The sequence below is a fragment of the Giraffa tippelskirchi genome, chromosome 3, assembly GCF_054371585.1.
Source record: "Giraffa tippelskirchi isolate mGirTip1 chromosome 3, T2T-mGirTip1v1.2.pri, whole genome shotgun sequence".
Lineage (NCBI taxonomy): Eukaryota > Metazoa > Chordata > Mammalia > Artiodactyla > Giraffidae > Giraffa > Giraffa tippelskirchi.
The window spans coordinates 23,615,365-23,640,388 of NC_137277.1; the positions used below are offsets into that span (position 1 = coordinate 23,615,365).

The 25,024-nt window shown below is 38.6% G+C and overlaps 1 protein-coding gene across 7 annotated transcripts in view; it reads left to right on the forward strand.

Annotated features, from left to right (window-relative positions):
- NPEPPS (aminopeptidase puromycin sensitive) overlaps positions 1 to 25,024 on the forward strand; it is a 136,092-nt gene that overhangs the window by 24,417 nt on the left and 86,651 nt on the right. For 3 of the 7 annotated variants that reach the window (XM_081582336.1, XM_081582335.1, XM_081582334.1), the window contains exon 3: positions 18,924 to 19,008. In XM_081582336.1, the coding sequence (XP_081438462.1) occupies positions 18,924 to 19,008 (85 nt within the window). Of the gene's footprint in view, positions 1 to 5,432; positions 5,604 to 11,028; positions 11,201 to 18,923; positions 19,009 to 25,024 lie in introns of those variants that run through there. The other 4 variants (XM_081582332.1, XM_081582331.1, XM_081582330.1 and 1 more) reach the window with 3 other exon arrangements.

Consider the following 25,024-nt stretch of genomic DNA (forward strand, 5'->3'; position numbering starts at 1 on the left):
ACTGAGAGACTGAGCATGCACACATACACATACACACACAATGAGTTCCTCTAGGCATTCAGTAAATGTTTAATAAACAAGTGAAGAGATGATTTTTCTAAAGAACCAAATTATTAATAATTATGGAAAAGATTTCTCTCCCTGGGTTATGGCAAAATGTGATTCTCTTGGGATAGTCTTTGATTTCAGCTCTGTGAATATTTATTATTCACAGTTGTTTTTTTCCCTCCTGCATTAAAATGGCTAAGCTTTGATCTCTCCCAAAGTGGCAGAATCGGGTCTATAATGTCTGCCTGAATCATTTGCAGGTGAGTGGAAATGTTAAAAGGATATTAAGATAGTAACAGTGGTGGGAGAAAGAAATAAAAAACCATCATTGGTTTCCCAGTGTGGTAGATCAGCATTTGGCTGCTATTCCACATAATCTTGCCAAGATCACTCTCAAAGCAATTTCTCTTATAAAATATGGCACAATCACCACCCTATTTTGAACATGGGTATATAATCTCAGAAAAAGTATTTAAAGTATTTGAAATATTTGAAGAGACAAGTTGATTTTTATGGAGCCAGCTGATATCAACCTATGCTGTTTTCCACTCAAGTTAATACCCTGGGGAATATGAAAATTTGAAGCGAGTCAGAGAATCCTTTTAGGGGTTTCATAACCTAAAAGACTAAACATGACAGAATGCCAATGACTCTCAAGAGAAAGATCTTTGCAAACACACAAAGCTACTTTTAAATTCCCTTTAATAAAATCAAACAGTTCAAAAGCCATTGGCTGCCATCTTCAAAATCTGAAAGCAGGCTACTGGTGTAGTTGCCAGATTTAGCAAATAAAAATCTAGAATCGAATCTTCAATTAAATTTGAATTTCAGATAAACAATAGTTTTTAGTATAAGTGTTCCTCCCAAATATTGCATATTTTAGTGTTAGCAGCTCCCATGAAATATTTAAAACATATTTGTAATAAAAACCAACTTTAAAAACTTATTGTTTATCTGAAGATCAAATTTAAATAGCCGACCTGTAGTTTATCTGGCAATCCTAGTATTTGGGAAAGCTACTTGGCCTTTATTTTTTTGGGCTCCAGAATCACTGCTAATGGTGACTGCAGCCATGAAATTAAAAGACGCTTACTCCTTGGAAGGAAGGTTATGGCCAACCTAGACAGCATATTTAAAAGTAGAGACATTACTTTGCCAACAAAAGTCCGTCTAGTCCAGGCTATGGTTTTTCCAGTGGTCATGTATGGATGTGAGAGTTGGACGGTGAAGAAAGCTGAGCGCCGAAGAATTGATGCTTTTGAACTGTGGTGTTGGAGAAGACTCTTGAGAGTCCTTTGGACTGCAAGGAGATCCAATCAATCCATCTTAAAATTTTGAGATCAATCCTGGGTGTTCATTGGAAGGTCTGATGTTGAAGCTGAAACTCCAATACTTTGGCCACCTCATGCGAAGGGTTGACTCATTGGAAAAGACCCTAATGCTGGGTAGGATTGGGGGCGGGAGGAGAAGGGGACGACAGAGGATGAGATGGTTGGATGGCATCACTGACTCAATGGACATGGCTTTGGGTAGACTCCGGGAGTTGGTGATGGACAGGGATGCCTGGCGTGCTGCAATTCATGGGGTCGCAAAGAGTCGGACACGACTGAGCGACTGAACTGAACTGAACTTGGCCTATTCTGCAGAACAGGAGCCCTCCCTTGCCCCTCACCACCCCCCACCCCTGCCTGCCAATCTGGCTGATGAGAATGTACCTTGAGGTTTACTCCATGGAATTACAAGATTAGCAACTGTCATGATGGGACTTATCGGGGGCTCAGCAGTAAAGAATTCACTTGCAATTCTGCAGGAGATGCAGGTTTGATCCTTGGGTTGGGAAGATCCCCTGGAGAAGGAAATGACAACCCACTCCAGTATTCTTGCCTGGGAAATCTCATGAACAGAGGAAGCTGGAGGGCTAGAGTCCATGGGGTTGCAAGGAGTCAGACATGACTTAGTGACCAAACAACAATGATCATGATAAAACAAAAAGAACTGAACCTTTCTTCTGCTCCACAGATTCCTACACTCTTTCACAAAAAATACTGTGAAAAACATTTAAACGTATCCCTATTATTTAGAGTGGTAATGGATTAGTTGTAAGTAAAGAGTATATACTTCAGTTGGATCTCTAGAGTTTGTTTGTATAGGGGCTGAGAGCCTAGGATTAACCATATGGATTTATGAACCTAGAGAACTTGTTTCTCTTGTTAGGTTTGCTAGTCCTGAGGAATGAACAGACCTGATTTTGTAAAGCACCTGGAAGACTTCAAATTTGCTGCATGAAAATATTTTTTTTCTAATGAGAGTATTCCCCCCACCTCTTTCACTAAAGGATTACTGGCGTTGTTCTACTTTATAGGACTTGTTACTATGGCAAATCTCCTTCTGTCAGATCTCATACTCTTTAATGGAGGCTGGAGTACCAGTACTCCAGAGGTAGGCTGAAAACAGCAACATTGTTCTGAGTCTGCTTTGAATGCTCATGGAGGGAGCATTCTTCTTAGCATTAGCTGATGCTCTGTGGTGTGAGATTCTATTACCTTCATTTGAGCTGCCTGGTTATTCTAGCAATCAGATCTTTCTGTCTCCTCCCTATTCCTGGCCTTACCAGCTATCATGTGCCCTCTTTGCCTTGACTCCCAGGCCCACAATTCTTTCATTTTCTTTAAACTCAAATGCCAGAATTTTGGGATTTCTAGGACATTTATATGGCTATGACAACAGCCATGGAGAATATTTGAAAACAGGACTGTCCAGTAAAATCTAGGGCATGTAGTCAGTCCTCCTAATATTTCAGCACTTGTCCTCTGACAGTTACCTATGATGGCATGGATATTTGGAAAGGACAGGACCAGGAATCACAAATTCTCTTCATGGCTTTTTTTTGCAGTTAATTTGGGGCAAATTACTCCCCCAAATTAACTGTAAAAATCTATCTCTGTAACTTTCTGATCCTTTTTATTTGAAATCCCTTATAAAAATAATAAAAAGAACAGAGCAAAAGGAACTTGTTTTCAATTGACTGTGCCTATCCTTAAAATTTAAGTTTGAATCCTAGTGTTTGTAATACAGCATATTGGGCTTCTCTGTCCCTTTACCATGAGGATGGGGAAAGTCAGAGAAAACTAAGATCTTAAAGATTTTACCATTTAATTTTAATTTCTTATTTAGGAGTATAAAACAAGTGTCAGCTTTCAGGACTGCAATTTGTAAACTTCAAGTCTGAACTCAACCTGGACAGAACTGAAGTATTCTAACTCTCAGAAAAAATAAAAGGGGCTTATAAACCAAAGAACATGATTTACCCTGTCAAACAGTAAGAATAGCACTATCGGTAAAATAGCAACTCCTTTTCCTCTCCTCTAACTTTTCAACTTCTTTGGTCCTGTCAGCCTCCCCTCTACATGATATCCTCTTAAACTGAGATAAGATAATAATAAATCATTTTCGTAAAAGTACATAGGGTCAAACAAAGATGTCATATTTTGGCATCACTTGGCACTGAGACATATCAGAACAGGACAGAAAGAGTTCAGGGCTTCCTGATGTAGAGTTCCAAAGACTGTGTTCCCACTAAGTAGCTAATCTAGGTTTGGGGCAAAAAAAAAAAAAAAAAAAAAAATATATATATATATACACACACATTGTTCCCAGGACTTCCCTGGTGTTCCAGCAGTTAAGAATCCGCCTTGCACTGCAGGGAACGTGGATTCAGTCTCTGGTTGGGGAACTAAGATCCCACATGCTAGGGAGCAATTAAGCCTACAACCTGATGCAGTCAAATAAATAAATATATATCTATATATCTATGTATCTTGAATGTCTGAATTGTACCTTTTTGTCTAAAGAGTTTTGTTGTTGTTTTTTTTTTTGGCCTGCCCTAATTTCTGATGTCAGGTCCCCAGGGTATCTGTGCTCTGCCTCCTTCTCAGTGAATATATATTTTATACAGTGTGATCTCACTTTGAACTAAAATAGACCATATCTAGAAATCTGCTGGTATGGCTTCCCAAGGACTAAAGAATATGAATAGTCTGAACTGCTTTTTGTCTCTGTGGCTTCTTCTTGAGTCAATCCACAATACAGAGATGATACCCTCTAAATTTTATTTTGGAAAAAACAGGCACCAGATCTCAAAGGCTAGCCTCCATATTCCAAGACTATTTTCCTAAAATAATGCAGAACATCTGCAAATGAAAGGGGACTAGATGCCTACCTTTCAATCTCTCTTCCCCTCTGGAATTATTATTTTATTCTTTTTTTATTGAGGACAAGATAACTTTCAGTTCAGTCCTGTGCATAAGCAGACCACAAGCTAATTTCTAACTCCCTCTACACTTTTCAAGTGTTTATTTATCTTGATTCCAATGCAAATTCTGTAGGGAGCCTGGCAGCAGCAGATTTTCATCCTCAGTTATTTAAGATATGGCTAAAATTTCAAAGGCAGGTTGGCAGGCCTTAATGTTTTGAGTGTCTTTTCTTCACCCCACCCTTAACCTAGGGTTGGACATGGGTGAGATTATTCTCTTTGAGGTAAGAGGTCAAGACTTAAGGGAGGACTAATTCTGATGTAAATTCTTCTTGTCAGGGATTTAAAAAACAAATAGAAATAGAGCCAAGGGTGGAGAAACTGAGGCTATCTGACTGTTGCCAAGTTGCCGAGATAATGCTCTTGGCTACTTCACTGGTCTAGTTCAACCTGAGCCCTCACTTATTTTTTTGGGATTTGAAGTCAAGGCAACACCATTGCTAAGTTAATTCTAGCATGCCAGCTCCAGAAGAACACTAACCTTTAAAGACTTGTGATTTCATGGGAAATGTTGTAGCAGCATTCCAGGGACCCACGCATCAGACACAGATATATGCATTCTTCCCTGCAGCAGAGGGCGTTGGCCTTATTCTGTAATTCATGTTCTGCAAGAGTCTGGTGACTGACCCTTCATAAGAGGACAGGGCCAAACAGGCTCATCTCAACTTGAAGATCATCAACAAAGGGCCTGCGTTTAGTCATGTAGTTGCCCAGTCACTCAGGATTGGTAAATAATCCTGGAGTGGTGTTACTGAAAAAGGACGCAGAAGTACTGGGAAAGGGAAGAAAAAAAGGAGGGGAGGTGCTAGAAAGGAAGTAAGACAGGTGGAGGTGGAAATGCATGACTTTTTCAACTTCCTGATGGAAAGATACCAAGAGAAATAAAACTCTTTCCAACTCTGAGGGCCTTTCTTTGGCCATATTTGGATGTATATAATGTCATATTGCCATCCTCAAATAAATAAAGGAATGAATACATACAGACACACATACATATATCACCTGTTATGTATCGTTATTATCCATATTTTAAATAAAGCATACGGAATTAATCTACTTCTCTTTCATGAAGAACACAGGATAGGCAGGCAACATTCTCTCTACTCCCCAACGGTCATTCCAACAGCCATTTTAAGTTACAGAAAAGAGTGAAGGCTGCGATCTCATGGCATCAGCTACCTATGGATTGCTCTCCAACTTTTTGTTTCCCTGGTTTTTGGAACCCCTTCACCATCTTCCTCAGGTAAGACTCACCTTAGTGGTACTAGAGTTACAAGTTCAAAACTGACATTGAAGCCTATAATTTCTGAGTCAGTGAAACTAAATGGTTACAATAATGCTTTACTTTCATGTAATGTGGGGAGTATTTTGGATCCGTAACCCAGTTCCTTTATATTCTCTTTGCTGTGAAACATCTCTTTCAGTGACTTACATTTGCCTTATATAGTTGACCCTTGAACAGCATAGAGATTAGGGGCACTGACTACTCTCTCCAGTCAAAAAAAATCTGTCTATTAATATAACTTTATAGTGAGTCCCCTGCATCTGAGGATTCAATCAACCACAGATCATGTAGTCCTATGGTTTGTATTAACTGAAAAAAAAAAAAAAAAACCAAGTATAAGTGGACTAGTTCAAACCTGGGTTGTCCAGGGGCCAACTGTATATCCTTTTACTCCAACTCATGCTAGGAAGATCATTCTGATATTAAGAACATGACAGATTTTTTTTTTTAGAAATTCTCAAACCACAAGTGAATATAATACTTTTCTTTGAGAAAAGTATGCATTATGCACTTACATGCTTTAAGGCCATTATTACCAGTTAAAGAGAGAAGCCAAGAAATCTGTTGGAAGTGCTGCTAATGACCTTAAAATATATTGCCTTTTCCATTCTTTCTGAAGCCCCATTGGAGGGAAATTAATTTCTGAGAGCCTTAAACTTCATTTAAGTCATCCCAGAGAAGACTGTCTGCAGCATATGTCAGATCCTTAGTCTTTTTATGGGAACTATATGCTATCTTCCATTCCTCTATCCCAGAAGGCCTGGGTTCAATCTTGACTTGCTGCATAGGAACCTCCAGGTCATGGGACTAGGGATGGGGCCAAGTAAGGTTTTCCCCTTTATCTTCAGCAAGGTCACAATTACTGTTGCCATGAAGTCCATTAGCCCTAGTAGGTTTTTGTTTTGCTTTTCAAAAATCATTCCTGTGATTTTATAAAAAAAGGTTGCCTCTAGCCTTAGGTTCACATAGTTTCTCTGTGGAGCACACAACACAGAGGGTTTTCTTACCCTTCAATACAAAGGGTAAAGTATTATCTCTTGGTCAACTGGTTAGTCGGGTCAATAACAATTGAGATGTACTTTGTGCAGGGCTCGGTTCTGACAGTTACAGGAGAATAAGAAGTCAAGCTCTTGCCGGTAGTACATCTTAAAAAGATATGTATATAAGACAAATTAAAATGACAGAACAGAACAAGTACAAATAAGTCAGCAAAAGCCAGTACTTGAGAGATGATAGGAAATGGGTTACCGCTGGGTGGAGTTAGTCAATGAGGACTTTCTGGAAGAGGTGAGTTTTGAAGGAAGGGAGGGGCATGGGTTTGCCAAGAAGGATGAGGTCTTTCCAAGCAATAATGCATGAGCAATGGTAAAGAAGAGATAGTGAGCAAGCTCTAAGAACCAAGTGATAAACAGGTTAGCTTGCTAAGACTGGAGAATCTGTGTTAAAGGGTAAAGAGAAACAAGTCTGAGAAAATGGTAAGGACAGCTCATGGAGAGCCTTAAATGGTTATATATTAAATTTGCTTTAACAGAAAAAGGGAGCCTCATGGGTTCTTGCATAATGAAAATAACTTTTAAAGAAGTTGAGGTACAGATCAGTTCAGTCGCTCAGTTGTGTCCGACTCTTTGTGATCCCATGGACTGCAGCATGCCAGGCTTCCCTGTCCATCACCAATTCCCGGAGCTTGCTCAAACTCATGTTCATTGAATTGGTGATGCCATCCAACCATCTCATCCTCTGTTGTCCCCTTCTCATGCCTTTGATCTTTCCCAGCATCAGGGTCTTTTCCAATGAGTCAGCTCTTCCCATCAGGTGGCCAAAGTATTGGAGTTTCAGTTTCAGCATCAGTCCTTCCAATGAATATTCAGGACTGATTTCCTTTAGGATTGACTGGTTTGATCTTGCAGTCCAAGGGACTCTCAAGAGTCTCATCCAACACCACAGTTCAAAAGCATCAATTCTTCAGCGCTCAGCTTTCTTTATGGTCCAACTCTCACATCCATATATGACTATGGAAAATCCACAGCCTTAACTAGATGGACCTTGGTTGGTAAAGTAATGTCTCTGCTTTTTAATATGCTGTCTAGGTTTGTCATAGCTTTTCTTCCAAGAAGCAAGTGTCTTTTAATTTCATGGCTGCAGTCACCATCTGCAGTGATTTTGGAGCCCAAGAAAATAGTCTGTCACTGTTACCATTGTTTCCCCATCTAGGGGACCGGATGCCATGATCTTCGTTTTTTAAGTGTTGAATTGTAAGCCAGCTTTTTCACTCGCCTCTTTCACTTTCATCAAGGGGCTCTTTAGTTCCTCTTCACTTTCTGCCAGGGTGGTGTCATCTGATATCTGAGGTTATTGATATTTCTCTCAGCAATCTTGATTCCAGCTTGTGCTTCATCCAGCCCGGCATTTCGAATGATGTACTCTGCATATAAGTTAAATAAGCAGGGTGACAATACACAGCCTTGATGTACGCCTTTCCCAATTTAGAACCAGTCCATTGTTCCATGTCCAGTTCTAACTGTTGCTTCTTGATATGCATACAGATTTCTCAGGAGGCAGGTAAGGTGGTCTGGTATTCCCATCTCTTGAAGAATTTTCCAGTTTGTTGTGATCCACATAGTCAAAGGCTTTAGCGTAGTCAATGAAGTAGAAGTTTTTCTGGAATTTTCTTGCTTTTTCTATGATCCAACGGATGTTGGCAATCTGATCTCTGGTTCCTCTGCCTTTTCTAAACCCAGCTTGAACATCTGGAATTTCTCAGTTCACATTCTGTTGAAGCTTAGCTTGGAGAATTTTGAGCTAGGCTAGCTCAAAATTACTTTGCTAGTGTGTGAGATGAGTGCTATTGTGTGGTAGTTTGAACGTTTTTGGTATTGCCTTTCTTTGGGATTGGAATGAAAACTAACCTTTTGCAGTCCTGTGGCCACTGCTGAGTTTTCCAAATTTGCTGGCATATTGAGTGCAGCACTTGAAAAGCATCATCTTTTAGGATTTGAAATAGCTCGGCTGGAATTCCGTCACCTCCACTAGCTTTGCTCACAGTGATGCTTCCTAAGGCCCACTTGACTTTGCACTCTAGGGTGTCTGGCTCTAGGTGAGTGATTACACCATCGTGGTTATCTGGGTAATTAAGATCTTTTTTGTATGGTTCTGGAGAATTAGGAAATAGGGAAGCTGCAACAAAATTTTCCAGGAGGGAAAAAAAAATGGCTGAGTCTTAATGCCAGCTCTGCCATTTACTAGCTGTACAACCTTGGGCAAGTCACTAAATTTCTGTGTGTCTGTTTTCTCATCTGTAAAATGAGGATAATGGTGTTGACCTACAAGAATTGTTGAATGGATTAAATGAATTAATACATGTAAAGTGTTTAGTAAGCATTCAATATGTTATTAGTAGATTAACAAATTATATTAGAATTATATTATTAGTTTATGACCAAAAATGGTCACAGAAATGCATCCATGTAACAAAAGGCCCCATCTCACATCTTAGTTTGAAAGGATTGCAGCTTTTCAGTCTGTTCTAAAAGGTTTGTAGGATTCAGAGGATAGGAGGACAGGCCTAGAGTCTAAGATGGTGCTGATCAATATATTGATAATAGCTATTAGTCACATGCAACTGTTAAGCACTCAGAATGTGCCAAGTCAGAGTTGAGATGTGCTGTAAATGTAAAATATACACTGGATTTCAACCCTTATTATGGAAAAAAGTTGCATATATACACATATATATACTATATGCATATATACATATACATATATATATGTATATATATATATATATATATATGGCTGCAAAGCTTGTGGGATCTGTTTCTCCAACCAGGATTGAATCTAAGCCATGGCAGTGAAAGGAATCCTAACCATCAGGCCACCATAGAATTCTCTCGTTAATATTTTTATATTGGTTACATGCTGAAATGATAATATTTTGCATATACTGGGTTAAATAAGATGTATCAATTTCACATTTTTCCTGTTTTTGATGTGGCTATTAGAAAATTTAAAGTTAGTTAGCTAGGTTGCATTATATTTCTATTGGACAATTCTGGTTCAGTACAGCCTTCAGCACTGAGTTTTGACAATTAAGGGGTGCTATATAAGAAGGTTCTATAAAGGAACAAGGGGATAGATAAAATCTCCTCATCCTTGACACTTTAAAACATATTTAAATATATACACATTTATGTATAATATATATTTATGTTAAAAAATATATGCCTCAATTTGTGAGATGGCTATAAAACTGAGGGAGCCACAGCTAATTTACCTTTAAAGAGGCCACAATTGGTAAAAGGTCTTTTATGACTATAATTTTTTTGGCCACACTGCAGGGCTTGTGGCATCTCAGTTCCTCCACCACAGATAGAACCCAGACCCTGGCAGTGAGAGCAGAGTCCTAACCATTGGACGGTCAGGGAATATCCAGGTCTTTTATTTCTTTATTTTTTAAAAGTAGAAACAAAGATGAAACCAGAAAAAAAGTGAAACATATCTTATTTTTTAACATGAAATCATGAAAACAAAACTTCTAACTTTTGAAAGCACTTGCTCAAAGGTCCAAATCTTACTGATTTTAGTAACCTGGATTATTAAGATTTTCTGACAAAATTTTTCATATCATCCCTTGAGGTTACACTGAAAATAACAGGAATAATTACGGCCAAAGAGACTCCAGTCAGGGCTTTCTGTTGATCTGGAGCTAAAAATCTAGGCTGGGATTTTGTTCTGAATTGGTATTTTAACATTTTGCACTGACCAACTGCATAGGTTTCTACTCCAAAGACAGCCCGGGGATGGAGGTGGGGGGGGCGGTGAGGGGAATGTGGGGGGCGTGGGGGTGTGATAAGGGAGCCCTCACACCTTTTCTCTGCTTCTCAAACCCTTCGGGGCTTCTTCCGGCTCCGGGAGGAGTCCGCTGTCCGCGGCGGCGCCGACAGGTGCAGCGCCAGCAGCCCCCTCCCGCCTCCGAGGCTCGCTCGCTAACCCGCATTCTCCCGCCCAGCTGGCCGCGCCCTCGCCGCTCCTTCCCCAGCCTCGGCGCGTGCGCGCACATGGGCGGAGGCGCGCCCGCCCCGCGGGGCCGCGCACGCAGCTGCTGCTGCCACCGCCTCCCCTCCCTGCTGGCCCTCCTCCCCTTCCCTCCCCTCCGCCCCCTTCCCCGTAGGCAGCCGGCCCGCCAGCCCGCCCGCCCGCACTGCCTCCCTCCTGGCCCCTGACGCTCGGGCTGGGTCTCTCTCCCGCCCCCAGACTCCCCCGGTCGCTCTCCTCAGGCGGTCGCCGGCGCTCGGTGGATGTGGCTGGCAGCCGCCGCCCCCTCCCTTGCTCGCCGCCTGCTCTTCCTCGGCCCTCCGCCTCCTCCCCTCCTCCTTCTCCTCCTCAGCCGCTCCTCTCGCCGCCGCCGCCGCCTCCACAGCCTGGGCCTCGCCGCGATGCCGGAGAAGAGGCCCTTCGAGCGGCTGCCTGCCGACGTCTCCCCCATCAACTACAGCCTCTGCCTCAAGCCCGACTTGCTGGACTTCACCTTCGAGGGCAAGCTGGAGGCCTCCGCCCAGGTACGGCGACCCTCGGGCGCCGGGGGCGAGCTGCCGGGCAAGCACTTAGGCCGCGCCCGCGGGCTGGGCTGGGGGCCCGACCGGGCGGGCGGGCCTGGGCGCTGCGGACCTGGGGCTGGGGAGGCCGGCTCGGGGACGGGCGCGCCCCTCTGGGGCGGCCGCTGGGCGCCCGGTCTGTGTGCTCTGCCCTGCTGGGCTAGGGCCCGGGCCGCGCGCCTCTGGGGCCAGCACACCTGTGTGGGGCCTCCCCCAGACTGTGGCCCTTCCAGGCTTGGTCGTGGTCTGAGAGAGGCTGGAGGGTGTTGGGGAGGCCAGGGGGGTCATCGAAGTCCATGCTCAGCCTTTTCCGTCGTTCTCCCTACGCCCCACGGAGGACACTTTGGAAGGGGCAGTCATCTGGGACTCCGGGTGCCGCGCGTTAGAGAGGAGGGGATTCTAGAAGGGGGAAGAGAGTGAGAAGGAGAATGTTAATCCCGTGCAGCCTAGCTGAGTTCTCTCCGCCTGCTCCGGCCCAGGGGCAGGGTTTCTAAGATGATCCGCCCCCTCCCCCTTCCCCTGTAGTGACAGCGCAGCAGTGACTTTGTTCTCTCCTAACATCTAGAGAAGCTGAAGGAGGACCCCCGTCTCCGCTTTTCCTCCCATCTTCCTAGCTTTGCAGCCTTTGAAGCAGGTGGATTTATTGCTACAGTGATGGTGGCTTAGCGGTACCCTCTGCTTCTCTGAAAGAAGCCATTAGTTTTAGTATACCACTGGTGAAAATATTCCATTACTCTTCATTGCAGTTTTTGGTGAATCATGCTCCCCCGCCCCTCCCCCCGCAGATTATCTAAAGTATTGTTTGATTTTGGAGATCGTTAGTATTGATGCCCTACAAAGGTCAGGAACAATAGACATTTGTGATACCGTGTTGTGTGATGTATTATGTGAAGTTAGTAATGAAAAATGAGAACTGTTTACTAGTACCTTTAAATATCTTGTAACGATATCTTTAAATATCTTTTACTTGTTACCTTTAAAAAGAATGATGGTAAATATATTTTGTTTAATTTCTTTTACTACTGCAGTTAGGGGGGAAAATCAGTAGGCCTCAATCTTAAAGAACAGGGTGTATGTAGCAATGAAATACAAGAAATGTAGACTAGCATAGCGTTGGAATGAATTGAAAGTTGGCAGTTGTATTTGAAAGCCGAGTACTCAGGTTGAAAATGTGTCTGAAAGTGTAGAATTAAAAAGTATACTGTCAGATTTGGGGTGCTTGTAGGAAAGCATGAGGGCTCTGTGGTCTGGCTGCACCTAAAGACGAAACTTACCCCTGTGAAAGTCAGGTGATTTAAAAATTTTCCATTGAGAATATGAATCAGAATGAGTGCACCTTGGGTCTAAATTAGGCTTTGAGAGGGTTATTTGGGAGACTGTTTGTTTGAGCCAAGTGACTACAGAATGTTTGATATATATTGGCTGGGGGCAGATGGGAGGGAGTGTAAACAGTAGTGTGTCTTGTGACTTGGCAGACCTGCGGGAAGAAGGACCTAGCAATGAATGAGTTCGCATTATGTCAAAAGGCTAACATTAAAAAAAAAAATCATTTGTTTTTTTACTCCATAGTTGTTTTACCCCATAATGGATTCATAATTTTGAGAAGTATACCCTAATAGGTTCATAATTTTGAGAGGTATATCCCATAATGGGTTCATAATTTTGAGAGGTATAGGGGAAAATTTCAGAAAAAAATTGTTAATAAAGGTTTTATTTAAATGTTAGGGTAGAACAGCAAGCAGTGACATGCTTATCCTTACCTGTTTTCTACTTGGCTCATTTTCTACTTGGCTTTTTGAAAGAAATGAGAAATATATGGAAGGCTGGTTTGGGACATTGAGGGAGCACATGGTAATGTACTAGGTATTAGCAGGGACTTGTTAATCTGATACAAGGAAAAAAAACAGGTTTTATTAAAGGAAGATTGGACTTTTTAATTGTACACATTGCCGCATTTGAAAATGTAAAGAGGAGTTAACATTAGTAAAAAGTTAACAGTTGTTAGCATATATTGATGTTTTTGAAATATAGATTGGAGCAGTAAGTTTAACCTGTGGGATTAGGTGGTATCTGACTGTGGAAGTCTAAAAATGTGGAGAAAATTATATCTCTGGAAGCCAAATTGATAACTGATATTGTGTCAGTTCCCTAACAGTTTGGAATTACATTGCACAAAGTGTACAAGTTGCTTGGTTGCTTTAGTTGCAAAATTTTGTAATAAGCCCAGAGTATTTGTACAGGTTACATGTTAGAAATTTAGTGGATTTTTAACCGGGCCTGGGTGTGGACTCCTGGGAAAGATGAATTAGTCAATGTGCACTGATTTAAAAAATAGTTGTCTTTTACATAAGTGTGTGTGGTCTAATTCAGCAGGTTTTGAAAATGTGTTATCATGGGCCTAGAAAAATGGGACATTCCCTTTCCCCTCCTTTTACATTAGGATATATGAGAGGAATAGACTTTCATAGCTATTTCAAATTCTGACTCTGTTTCTTTGTGGGTAATTCATTTAAAAATAGATTACAAGTTTATGTGAGTGGTGACAGTTCCTAGTTATGAGTGTATAGTGCTTTATACAGTAATTGTGTTATGGAAATAGTTTACCTGTGCCAGAGAAATAGCAGTCAGGATATCCTAAACAATCCCTGGCCTCTGCCAACAAAATATTCATGATGGAGATGACTAAATTGGCACTTTGAGGAGAGTTACAGATACAGTAGATTGTTTGGCAGACTGAAACTTGGCACCTAAATGGATGTTATTGTCAACCCTGTGTTACAGAAGTTTCTGCCCAAATTTTGCAGATTTTCTATGCAGTCATTTTGGTAGGTTTTTTTTTTACCTTTAAAAAAGATAAAAGTAATTAATTTTGTCCAGCATTATGCTAAATCACTAAATGGTCTTAAAGTAAATTTGAAAGATTGGTCATAAGGAATTGAATTTGTTCAGATTTCTATTATGTTTCTTGAAATGTGTCATTGAGGAAACCCCCGAGTATAAGAAAGTTTTGTATGGTAAGTTTTATCCAGTATCATGTGGCAGTGAATTCTGCAGTGAGTTTTCCAGATAAAATGAAGCTTACTCTTTGAGACACTCAGACTTTAAAAAATATTTACTGATTTGATGGAAATATTTATCTTTTTAAACTCTGTGATTCCTCATATTCTAGGTTTTCTAAATACTGGACAGCATTCTCAATATGTCACTGATACTTATAACCATAGATTACCCGGAACTGTGTACTATAATTTGTTAGTTTCATATCTGTTCTTTAAAGTTTTTGGTTTTCCTTATTCTCAAGTTATTACTTGCTGCTTATTGTGTGTTGTTGCTCCCTATTGTGCAATTTCTTCCCTCTTCTGTTTTACTAAACTTGATCTGAATAGGTCTAAGTAACCAGATAAACAAGCTTGTTTGAGCTTAAAAATTTTTTCTAAATGTGTTTGATGGATTCTCTTCTGAGTGAAGGGTATGAGCTTTATTGTATGGACTTTGTATCATCTCTTCTTGCTTTCATAAAGGCTTTTTTTTTTTTAACTTCCTGGTTCTTGATAATTGATATTGTACAATGTAGCCTACATAAATGTGGTCTTGAATAGTAAATTATCAATGAGACTTCTCTGAACTTTGCTACATAAATGAGCCTGTTCTTACTGTAAAGTAAATCTTATTGTAATCTGTATGTGAGTCAGTGGCAAAGGACTGAGTCTTCAGATAGCTGTTTTGTTGTTAATTGAGATTATTTCTCTAGATCTTGGAGATTCCATTTTGAACACCATACAAGTATGTAGTTCTCAGTTTATTTGGCCATTTGCAATCATTTTAAAATTTTATTTTAAATTAGGAGATATTTTAAATACAGAGAAGTAACCCACCACTTAGATTTAGCAGATGTTAGTGCTTTGTCCCATTTGCTTTAGACTTTAGATGTTTTTTGGAAAATAAAATATCACAGATGCCACTAAAGTCCATTTCCATCTCTTCCACCTCCACCTTGAGCAGTAAATTCTCTTTTTTGGTAGGTGTTATTCCTATGTATAATTTTAAAGTTTTATGGTATACAAACAATAAATAGTAATGTTCTGTATGTTTACTTGTTATGTTTGACTTTCTGCATCTTGCTCTTTTTAATGGCTCTTTTGTTAGAAAACTTGGCTCAATTTGTGTTTACTAATTATTTGCTCCTTATTGTCTTTAAAAATTATAGCACTGTTGCACAAAGGCAATGATTATTACAAAATTTTAATGATGAAATTGCTTGTTAGGCAAAGTGACTCAGACTTCAGACTGACTGGTTTTTGGAATTGTCACACTGGAGATTTCCTTTTACTAAAATCTCAGGGTTTTAGCAATCAGGAAAAAACCCTTTTGAGTCTTAATAGTACACGTAAGGTGTGTTCCTGAGTGACTGTGGTAAAGACTCATTCAGGAAAAAAATTGTCTCAGATTGCTCCCTTTCTAGCTCTTAGGAAACTTCCATTGCAAAATTGTTACTGATGGTCAAGTGGTCTCTTCAGTAGAAACGTTACTTAGTGTGGTTTGGTTTAGCTGAAATACAGTCTGTATGGGACTCCAAGAAGACTTAACTAGCCCTAGTTTGAATTAAAGAAAAAATACACTAAAAACCCATTTATTCATAGCACCAGATGGAAAGGCTGAAAGTAAGTTTGTTATCAATATAATTTATATGCCCACCTTTAGCATTCTGCTTCTATTTTAAGGTTAGAAAGTGAAGATCTTAATGCTGAAATTCTTTTAATTTATTACTAGTGTTTTTTTTAATTGAAGTATAGTTGACTTACATTATTACCTGTATTTTTGATAGTGGAACATACAAGCAGTATTCAGTAACATGATGATGTTAACCTCTGAGAAATCACTGAATCATCAGGTTAGAGCTCTTGTTGGTAAAGCATCAAAAAGATCAGTGTGAAAGTTGAGTGCATGCTTAAGTCTACCTGGATGTTTTAAATTACATTCCTTGGATGGTACATAAGAGTATACTGATATCCAATATAATATATAATATGTGCTTTATAATACAGCACATAATTCTTAAGTTTGCTATCGTTTTGATTAGGTGCTTTCTAAACCATTAGGTGAATGCTGTTAGATGATATTCAGATTAATATCTTTATGACTAGAGCATATTTAGTCTCATTCTCTGTGCATGTGTCTTAATAATAACAACATCTATGAAATGATTACTGTGTGAGGCCCTAAGTGGTAAAAGAAACACTTTCTATGGATTATCCTGTTGTTTAAAGTGCATTTCTAATATGAGACAGAATATACTGTCTGATTTTTGAAATTTGAGTATTGCCTTCCAGAAATGGCAGTACTCTGGAAAAAAAAATTAGTTGCTGTTCAACAAGCAGCTTAATTCATTAGTATAAACTGGTGGTGGTGGTGTTTAGTTGCTCAGTTGTGTCTGCCTCTTTGCAACCCCACAGACTGCTGCACACCAGGCTTCCCTGTCCTTTCTATAAACTGGTGGGTTTTCCCTAAACCCAGGAGGAATTGGAATGTACTGGAATGTAACTGGATGTTGTATCCTGTGCCTTTCCAAACACTTTTCCTCAAAATGGTACAATAGGAGTGAGATAAACGTCATTTGGCATATGTAGTGTAGTACAGGTATCTTGACATGGTAGATTAACTGCTTGGCTACCATTAAATTCATTATAGATGCTGATGGATGAAAATAAAAGTTGCCTAGGTAAAGATTAAGACATGTAACTAAACCACTATTATTATTCTGTATGCCAGCTTCAAACCCTGGAAAGTTTTTTATTCATTTCACCCTTTGGAACATATGCTGGTAAATGCTTTATTCCTGTGTTTCTGAAAATTTTTTTAAAAGTCAATTTGTGAATAGGCAAGGTTGTTTTTTTCTTTTTGTTTAAATATAGTGCTATAAACAGTCAGTTGGGACTAAAAGTTTTAGTGTTGTTTAGATGTGTTCTGACAAAATAAACAGTGTGAAGAATGGAATATTACCACTTACAAAATTAAAAAACTGTTCACTAAATGGTATTTTTGTTTAGAAACAGGAAGATTTATGAGAAGATTTTTTTTTTTTATGAGCCAAAATAGTTTCTCTTTACATGTTAGAGATTTTGACAATCTGTTATAAGTTTAATAATATATTGCCTGTAATTTAGGCCAGGTAATTTTAATTTAATATTAATCATATGTATGTATTGGTTCCTAATAAAATAATTACTCTTAGGTAGGTTTTTCATACAGATTTTATATTACTCTGTTTCTTTACCTACTGTTGTGGTCTGTTCAGTGACCTCAAGGCACTGTTGACTACAGTTGGTTTTGTTTGATCTACACAGTGTTTTTGAAAAATCTGAATTAATTGTCATTAATTAAAAATTGGGAGATTGCAGGTGGAATTTGTATTTGTGGCTTTTTAAAATTGAAAGATCTGGCAACATTGTTTGTTTGTTTTTCCCCATATTTAGCAATAATTAGTTGGCTCCAAGAAATGTATACTTCCTCCTTCCTTTGCACATAGCTTTCCTTTATGCATAGCCTTCACCTGGCCTACTGTACTCGCCTGTTTCATTGGCTTCTGTGGGCATTTGTTTGTGATTTAGGACATCTCTATTTTTGTTATTTTAGATTTAGACTGTTCAAATGTCTGAAAATGAATTTGAGGTTTTGTTTAATGCAACAATTATATAAAAACAAGGTTACAACCAAATTGGAAAATGAGCAGGGGTTATGAATAAGTTGCAGAGGAAAAACTTAAGGGCCAAAAAGAAAGAAAATGAGAGAGGGAGGGAGGAAGGGAGGTGGGGGGGTGGTTGTAGAAGTTGGGGAGAGAGAAAGAGAAGAAACAAAAGAGGTAACTAATGTTACTAGTGATCAGAAAAATTCTCATTTAAACAACAATGGATACAGTGCAAAGGTTATAGACACTTTGATATCATTTGTATAAGATTAAAAACATTGTTTGCTGTTCTTTATATATGTGACAAAAGTACTAAACATATATGAGAAATATATACATTAGCTTAGGATAGTGATTAAGGAATGAGGAAGAGAGGAAGGGGTATTCTTTATACCTATATTCTACTTTTTTGGATCTAAATCAAATAAGACAAAGCCGTAAAAGTTTATTTAATCTTGGTGATGAGTCATTAGTGTCTGTTACATTCAAGATGTTTCTTTGGGAAAAGAAAAAATTTAAAGAGTGTTTTATGAAGTTTTGACATAGTTTATGATACCAGATTTCTTCCTCTATTCTTACAAAAAGAGCTTACACTCATGAAGGGTATGATGTGGAGGTTGAGATACATAATTATTTGCAACATATAAGAAAGGTTTCCTAATTAAAATTTTTTTGAAATTAAACAATTTAAGTTGTTTTAAATTAAGGGTTAAGTGTGTGGGGGGAAGCCTTTTATTTAGCTCATTGGTCAGATACTTGAATTCTGTGAAATATCTAAGTATTATTGCTTTGAATATTACCACAAAAATGTGAATTGCTTTGGATATTTAGAACTAGTCATTTATTTCTACCATTGTTGCATAAATACTTAGCTTAGGTTTTCATCATGTCTGGATTTTTTAAAAAATTGCCTATGACATGTATTAGGCCAAGTTGAAGATGTACATATTAATAATCTAGGCTATTTCTGACACTGCTGACTTTTTTTTTTTGCTGTCTTAGGTGAGGCAGGCAACCAATCAGATTGTGATGAATTGTGCTGATATTGACATTATTACAGCTTCATATGTACCAGAAGGAGATGAAGGTAAGCGCTATTTTCCCTTTTAGTTTGCTGTCTCCATGTTTGTGTATAATATGTACTTCTGTGTGTGCTTTGGTGTGTGTGTGTGTTTAATACATACACTTCAGATTAAGATATCAATGTTTGTTACATTTGAAATAGGAAAATTCTTTAGATGGTCATAGATATTTGAATAATATGAAATAAAGAAAATGTCACAATTTTACTTCTACTTCAAACATTTAAGTTATTTTGTGACCCTAGGCAGATAACATTTTCATGAGTGTAAAATAAATATAATACCATTCACGTAGATCTGAAGAGTTATTTTGAAAAATTAAATACTTTGAACATGAAAAGTTTCTCAAGCAGACTAGTTTATATGTGAGTTTCTTAAAGTTTTTTTTTATTCTCTTAAATAATAGATTAAAATTGAGATAGTGTTACTCATAATTGGCAGAAAACATTTGCTTTATGAGATCTGATGTGAAGGTTAGAAACTAAATGATGGAGTTAGTTATAGAGGAAGAAAATGTTGAAAAGAAACATAGCATCGAATGTGTGGAAACTCAGGATCTTTAACAAAGGAATATTTTAGATCTTGTAATTACAATAAGAATTAAACTGAATAATCCATTTCTGCCCGAATTCTTATTCCCACATAAACTGCTTTTGAAAAAGTTACCAAGTTTGGCATGAACTCACAAATATATCAATTTTGGATCTGAATTGCTTTTTACTTTTGACTTGACATTCCCTGTTAAAATGGCTTATTGATTAGTCTTTGCTACTCAGACTTTTCCTCTTAGAAAATCTTCTCTTTTGATATGAATTGTTAGAAATTTGACCTTTTGATTTACATTCTGTATTGCTGCTTCCCTTCTTCACAATATACTGAAAATAAGCATACAAGTAACATTTTAAGGCCTGGCTATATGTGTCTCCTCAGTTTTTCTTAAATTATTGCGTCCATAGAAAGATAAGATATGTAGCAGTTGAGAATATTATTGCCAAGAAGTGCTTAGAAGTTCAGTTGATTGTAAATGAGGTCAACTGCTGCCATTTTAAGTTAGAGGAACAGATCCTTCAAATGGACTTTGAGTGAGTGCCAACTTAAAAAAAAATCTTTGGTAAATGAAAGCGATTATTTAATTTCTTTAACTGAGGAAAAATGGAAGCACCTTAGGTAAGCATATCAAGGCAAGCTTTCTTTGTTGTAGGTAGAGAGTGTTTAAATTCAATATAGGGTTTCAATATGTTGTTACGTTTAGCTAGGTAGTACTAGCAACATAAATGTGTATCCTCCAGTTGGCATAGTTTCAGCTCAGGTTTGTTTTTATCCTCCTCTACTAAAGTGGCAGGAAAGAATTCAGAGAATTTAAATGTTTGAATATGTGTAACTGAATGTGCCAAGTGCATAAAGATCTGAATCTTAAAGAAGCAGTGTTAGTATTCTTAATGAAAATTCATAGGCAATAGGATTTGGAGAGAGATTCATATAAAACATTAAATGTTTTTAGATACGTAAAATATTTTCTTCAGAACTAGCTAAGGTACATTTCTCAACTCGACCTATAGCAGTAGGAAAAACTTGGAGTCATGTGTAAACCCACTTAATTTTAGAGTATAACAGAATAGGAAGTTACATTAATTTGATATTTTAAGGAGACAGAAACAGATAGATTTGGCGTTCTAGATATATACATAGCTTAATTTTGCCCTTAGATACGGAAGCATTTCTTGATTTTTATCTTATTAGGAGAGTATAGCACTATTTCTTTAGAAACTAGTACTTGTGAACTTGACTGTCAGCTTCTTCCAGGGCTGTAAGCTGGTGGCAGGGTAATAAATGAGTCAACAGGAGAGATAGGATTTTTTAACCCAGCTAATCTCATCCAGTACCTGTTAATATTTATGATTGCCTTCTGGAAGACCGCTTTACGTATCTGTAGCCAAAATCTTGGTGCTTTAAGGTAAAATCAGAAAACTATTTGAAGGCATGAAATTGTTGCTTCTGTGTGTAAATTTTTAATTGATGAAAAAGGCCATCTTGTGATATGTGCAGTAATCCAGATAGATCTATTGGCATGTCTTTTTAAACTAAGGCACTGCCTTTTAAACAGAAATAATTTATTTTAAAACCTATTTGAAATCTTACTTTGTAATTTTTAAAATGAGAAATCAGTAAGAAAAACGGCTGAAAACTGTTTTTTTACTGTTCTGCACTTCAAGGGTTGGTGAAATCATTAGCACTTAAGCCAGTGCAAGGAATGCACCTCCCTACACAGTGCAGGGATTAGTATTGTCATCAGCTTCTGCAAGAGAAATACGAAACTTTTGAGTGCCTGAACTCAGGTCCTGACAGGTAAATAGTCTTTTAATTTATCATTAATAGTTGATGGCTTGGGCATAACCACATAGAGAATGATCACTTGACAGTTTTGTACCAACTTTTCCCTTAGTATACTCTGCCAGGTATGTGTTTGTAGAATTAGCTATGTAAGAAAAAGCTTTTCCATTGGTTACATAATACATCATGCGAAGTTCTATTATATAGTTTCAGATCCACCAGCATCACTTTGGTTTAGCCATATAAAGCATGTAAATTTTAACACATTTATTCTTGAAGTAGGATTGTATATTTCGGTATGATGCATATGTGCATGTGTATTTCATGAAAGGATAAAACAAACAGAAATATTGCCAAATACTAATTTTGAGTAAAACTATTCAAAAATAGGAAGGTTCCTCACACTTAATCATAAGCCTTTATCCAACTATTAGTAACCTTTATTCTTCCATACAATTATGTGTGGATTAGTAAAAACATTAATACACCACTTTCTCTTTGTGATAGAGTTGTTTATGGCATTGTTCTGAAAATACATATGTGACTAATTAAGTGCTAGCTCTCCAATCTGGAAGAGTGAAAGAAGGGAATATATCCCTTTCCAGTATAAATGTACTAAAATATGATACCACGATTCATATGAAAATTTTTAAAGAAATCTGAATATAACTTTAGTTATACTAATAACAATATAGGGTAGGGCCTAAAACCAATTCATTCAACAAACTTGAATGAATTCGGCTGGATGTAGGAAAATAGAAATTGGGGCACAGGCTGAACCGAAGAGTCTATATCTCACATAAATATATTAACATTTTAAACAACTTTTCTGGCCAAACAGAACATTTTTGTGGGCCAGAATGCTGTTGATTTTGCAACCTCTGAAGAGGGATTCCAGGGAACTGTGGTGTGTTATGCATATTCTTTATCACTTGGACATGAAGATAAGACTTGAGCATAGATGTATCATTAAAAAGAGGAAAATCCCTTGTGAGATTCTTCTTGGTTCTTAATTGAAACTGATATAAATTATGTATAATATGCCATTACTATTAAATATGTTTAGCAAATAGTTTTAGTTTGTGATAAGAGTTCCTGTGGTATGTACTTTTAAAAAAATTCAAAATATAGCATAACATCTTTTTTTAGGTAGCTTTTAGAGTTTTTGAACACTAAAATGGCATTATTTTTGAGAACTTGTTTTTATTTTGTCTTTTGTTTATTTGGGGCCTTCCCTTATAGCTCAGTTGGTAAAGAATCTGCCTGCAATGAAGGAGACTTGGGTTCAATTCCTGGGTTGGGAGGATCCCCTGGACAAGGAAATGGCAACCTACTCCAGTACTCTTGCCTGGAGAATCTCATGGGCAGAGAAGACTGTCCATGGGGTTGCAAGAGTTGGACCTGGCTTAGTGACTAAACCACCACCAGTTGTTTATTTACTATTGTTTTTTCTGGACTGCACCACTCTACTTACGGGATCTTATTTTCTGAACCAGGATTGAACCTGGGCTCGTGGCAGTGAAAGTGCCAAGCCCTAGCCACTGGATAGCCAGGGAGCTCCCAAGTTTTGGAAATTTTGAACATAAAGTCTATTATGTGCTGTTATTCTTCTGAAGAATAGATAAATTAATGCATAAGCTTGCTATAGTGTCCAGGCTACATTAAGGAACCAAATACTTTCCCGGTTCTCTGGTAACTATCAGGGCAGCTTGTTTTCAGAATTAAATGTTGATTTTATTTTTTGAATTAAAAAGCTTTAGTTTTTAGAGTTTTAAATTTAGTGCAAAATTGATGAGGAAGTACAGAGATTTCTCTTCTACCCACACGTATAGCCTCTCCCACTATCAGCATCCCAAACCAGAGTGGTACATTTGTCACAGCAAATGAGTCTACGTTGATGTCATTCTCACCTAAAGTCCGTAGTTCAGAGTTCACTCTTGCTGTTACACATTCCATGGGTTTTGACAAATATGTAATGACATGTTTCTGCCACTGCCGTTATAGTATTGTACAGAATCTTTTCACTCCTCTAAAAATCTTCCTGTGCTCTGCCTATTTACTCATCTTTTTCCCTGGCAACCACTAATCTTTTTGCCATAGTTTTGTCTTTGCCAGTTGGTCATTAGTTGGAATCATACAGTATGTTGCCTTTTCAGATTGGCTTTTTTCACACAGTAATATGCAGTTTTCCATGTCTTTTCATTTTTTGGTAGCTCCTTTCTTTTTATCTCTGAGTACTGTTCCCTTGTGGATCACAATAAACTGTGGAAAATTCTGAAAGAGATGGGAATACCAGACCATCTGACCTGTCTCTTGAGAAACCTGTATGCAGGTCAGGAAGCAACAGTTAGAACTGGACATGGAACAACAGACTGGTTCCAAATAGGAAAAGGAGTATGTCAAGGCTGTATATTGTCACCCTGCTTATTTAACTTATATGCAGAGTACATCATGAGAAATGCTGGGCTGGAAGAAACACAAGCTGGAATCAAGATTGCCGGGAGAAATATCAATACCCTCAGATATGCAGATGACACCACCCTTATGGCAGAAAGTGAAGAAGAACTAAAGAGCTGCTTGATGAAGGTGAAAGAGGAGAGTGAAAAAGTTGGCTTAAAGCTCAACGTTCAGAAAACTAAGATCATGGCGTTTGGTCCCATCACTTCATGGGAGATAGAAACAGTGGAAACAGTGTCAGACTTTATTTTTCTGGGCTCCAGAATCACTGCTGATGGTGACTGCAGCCATGAAATTAAAAGATGCTTACTCCTTGGAAGGAAGATTATGGCCAACCTAGACAGCATATTTAAAAGCAGAGACATTTCTTTGCCAACAAAAGTCCGTCTAGTCAAGGCTATGGTTTTTCCAGTGGTCATGTATGGATGTGAGAGTTGGACGGTGAAGAAAGCTGAGCGCCGAAGAATTGATGCTTTTGAACTGTGGCGTTGGAGAAGACTCTTGAGAGTCCTTTGGACTGCAAGGAGATCCAATCAATCCATCCTAAAAGAGATCAATCCTGGGTGTTCATTGGAAGGTCTGATGTTGAAGTTGAAACTCCAATACTTTGGCCACCTCATGCGAAGGGTTGACTCATTGGAAAAGACCCTAATGCTGGGTAGGATTGGGGGCGGGAGGAGAAGGGGACGACAGAGGATGAGATGGTTGGATGGCATCACTGACTCGATGGACATGGCTTTGGGTAGACTCCAGGAGTTGGTGATGGACAGAGAGGCCTGGCGTGCTGCAATTCATGGGGTCGCAAAGAGTCGGACACGACTGAGCGACTGAACTCAACTGAGCTGAGAAGATGTAAGATTTGAACTTCTTTTGCTAGATACCAAGGAGCATGATTGCTGGATCCTATGATAAAAGTGTGTTTAGTTTTGTCAGAAACGGCCAAACTGTCCTCCAAAGGACTGTTATCATTTTGGATTCCAACCAGCAATGAATGAGAGTTCCTGTTGCTCATACTCCCCAGCATTTGTTGTTGTGCTTTGGATTTTAGCTATTCTATAGGTGTGTAGTGGTGTGGGACCGTACACCACCATTTGCAGGACCATAATGATTTTTTGCCATCAAAATATCTTCTTTGGTGGGTATGTTCAGGTCTTTTGTGCAACATTAGTTGCATTCATGCGTGCTCGGTCTTGTCTGACTCTTTACAACCCCACGGACTATAGCCTGCCAGGC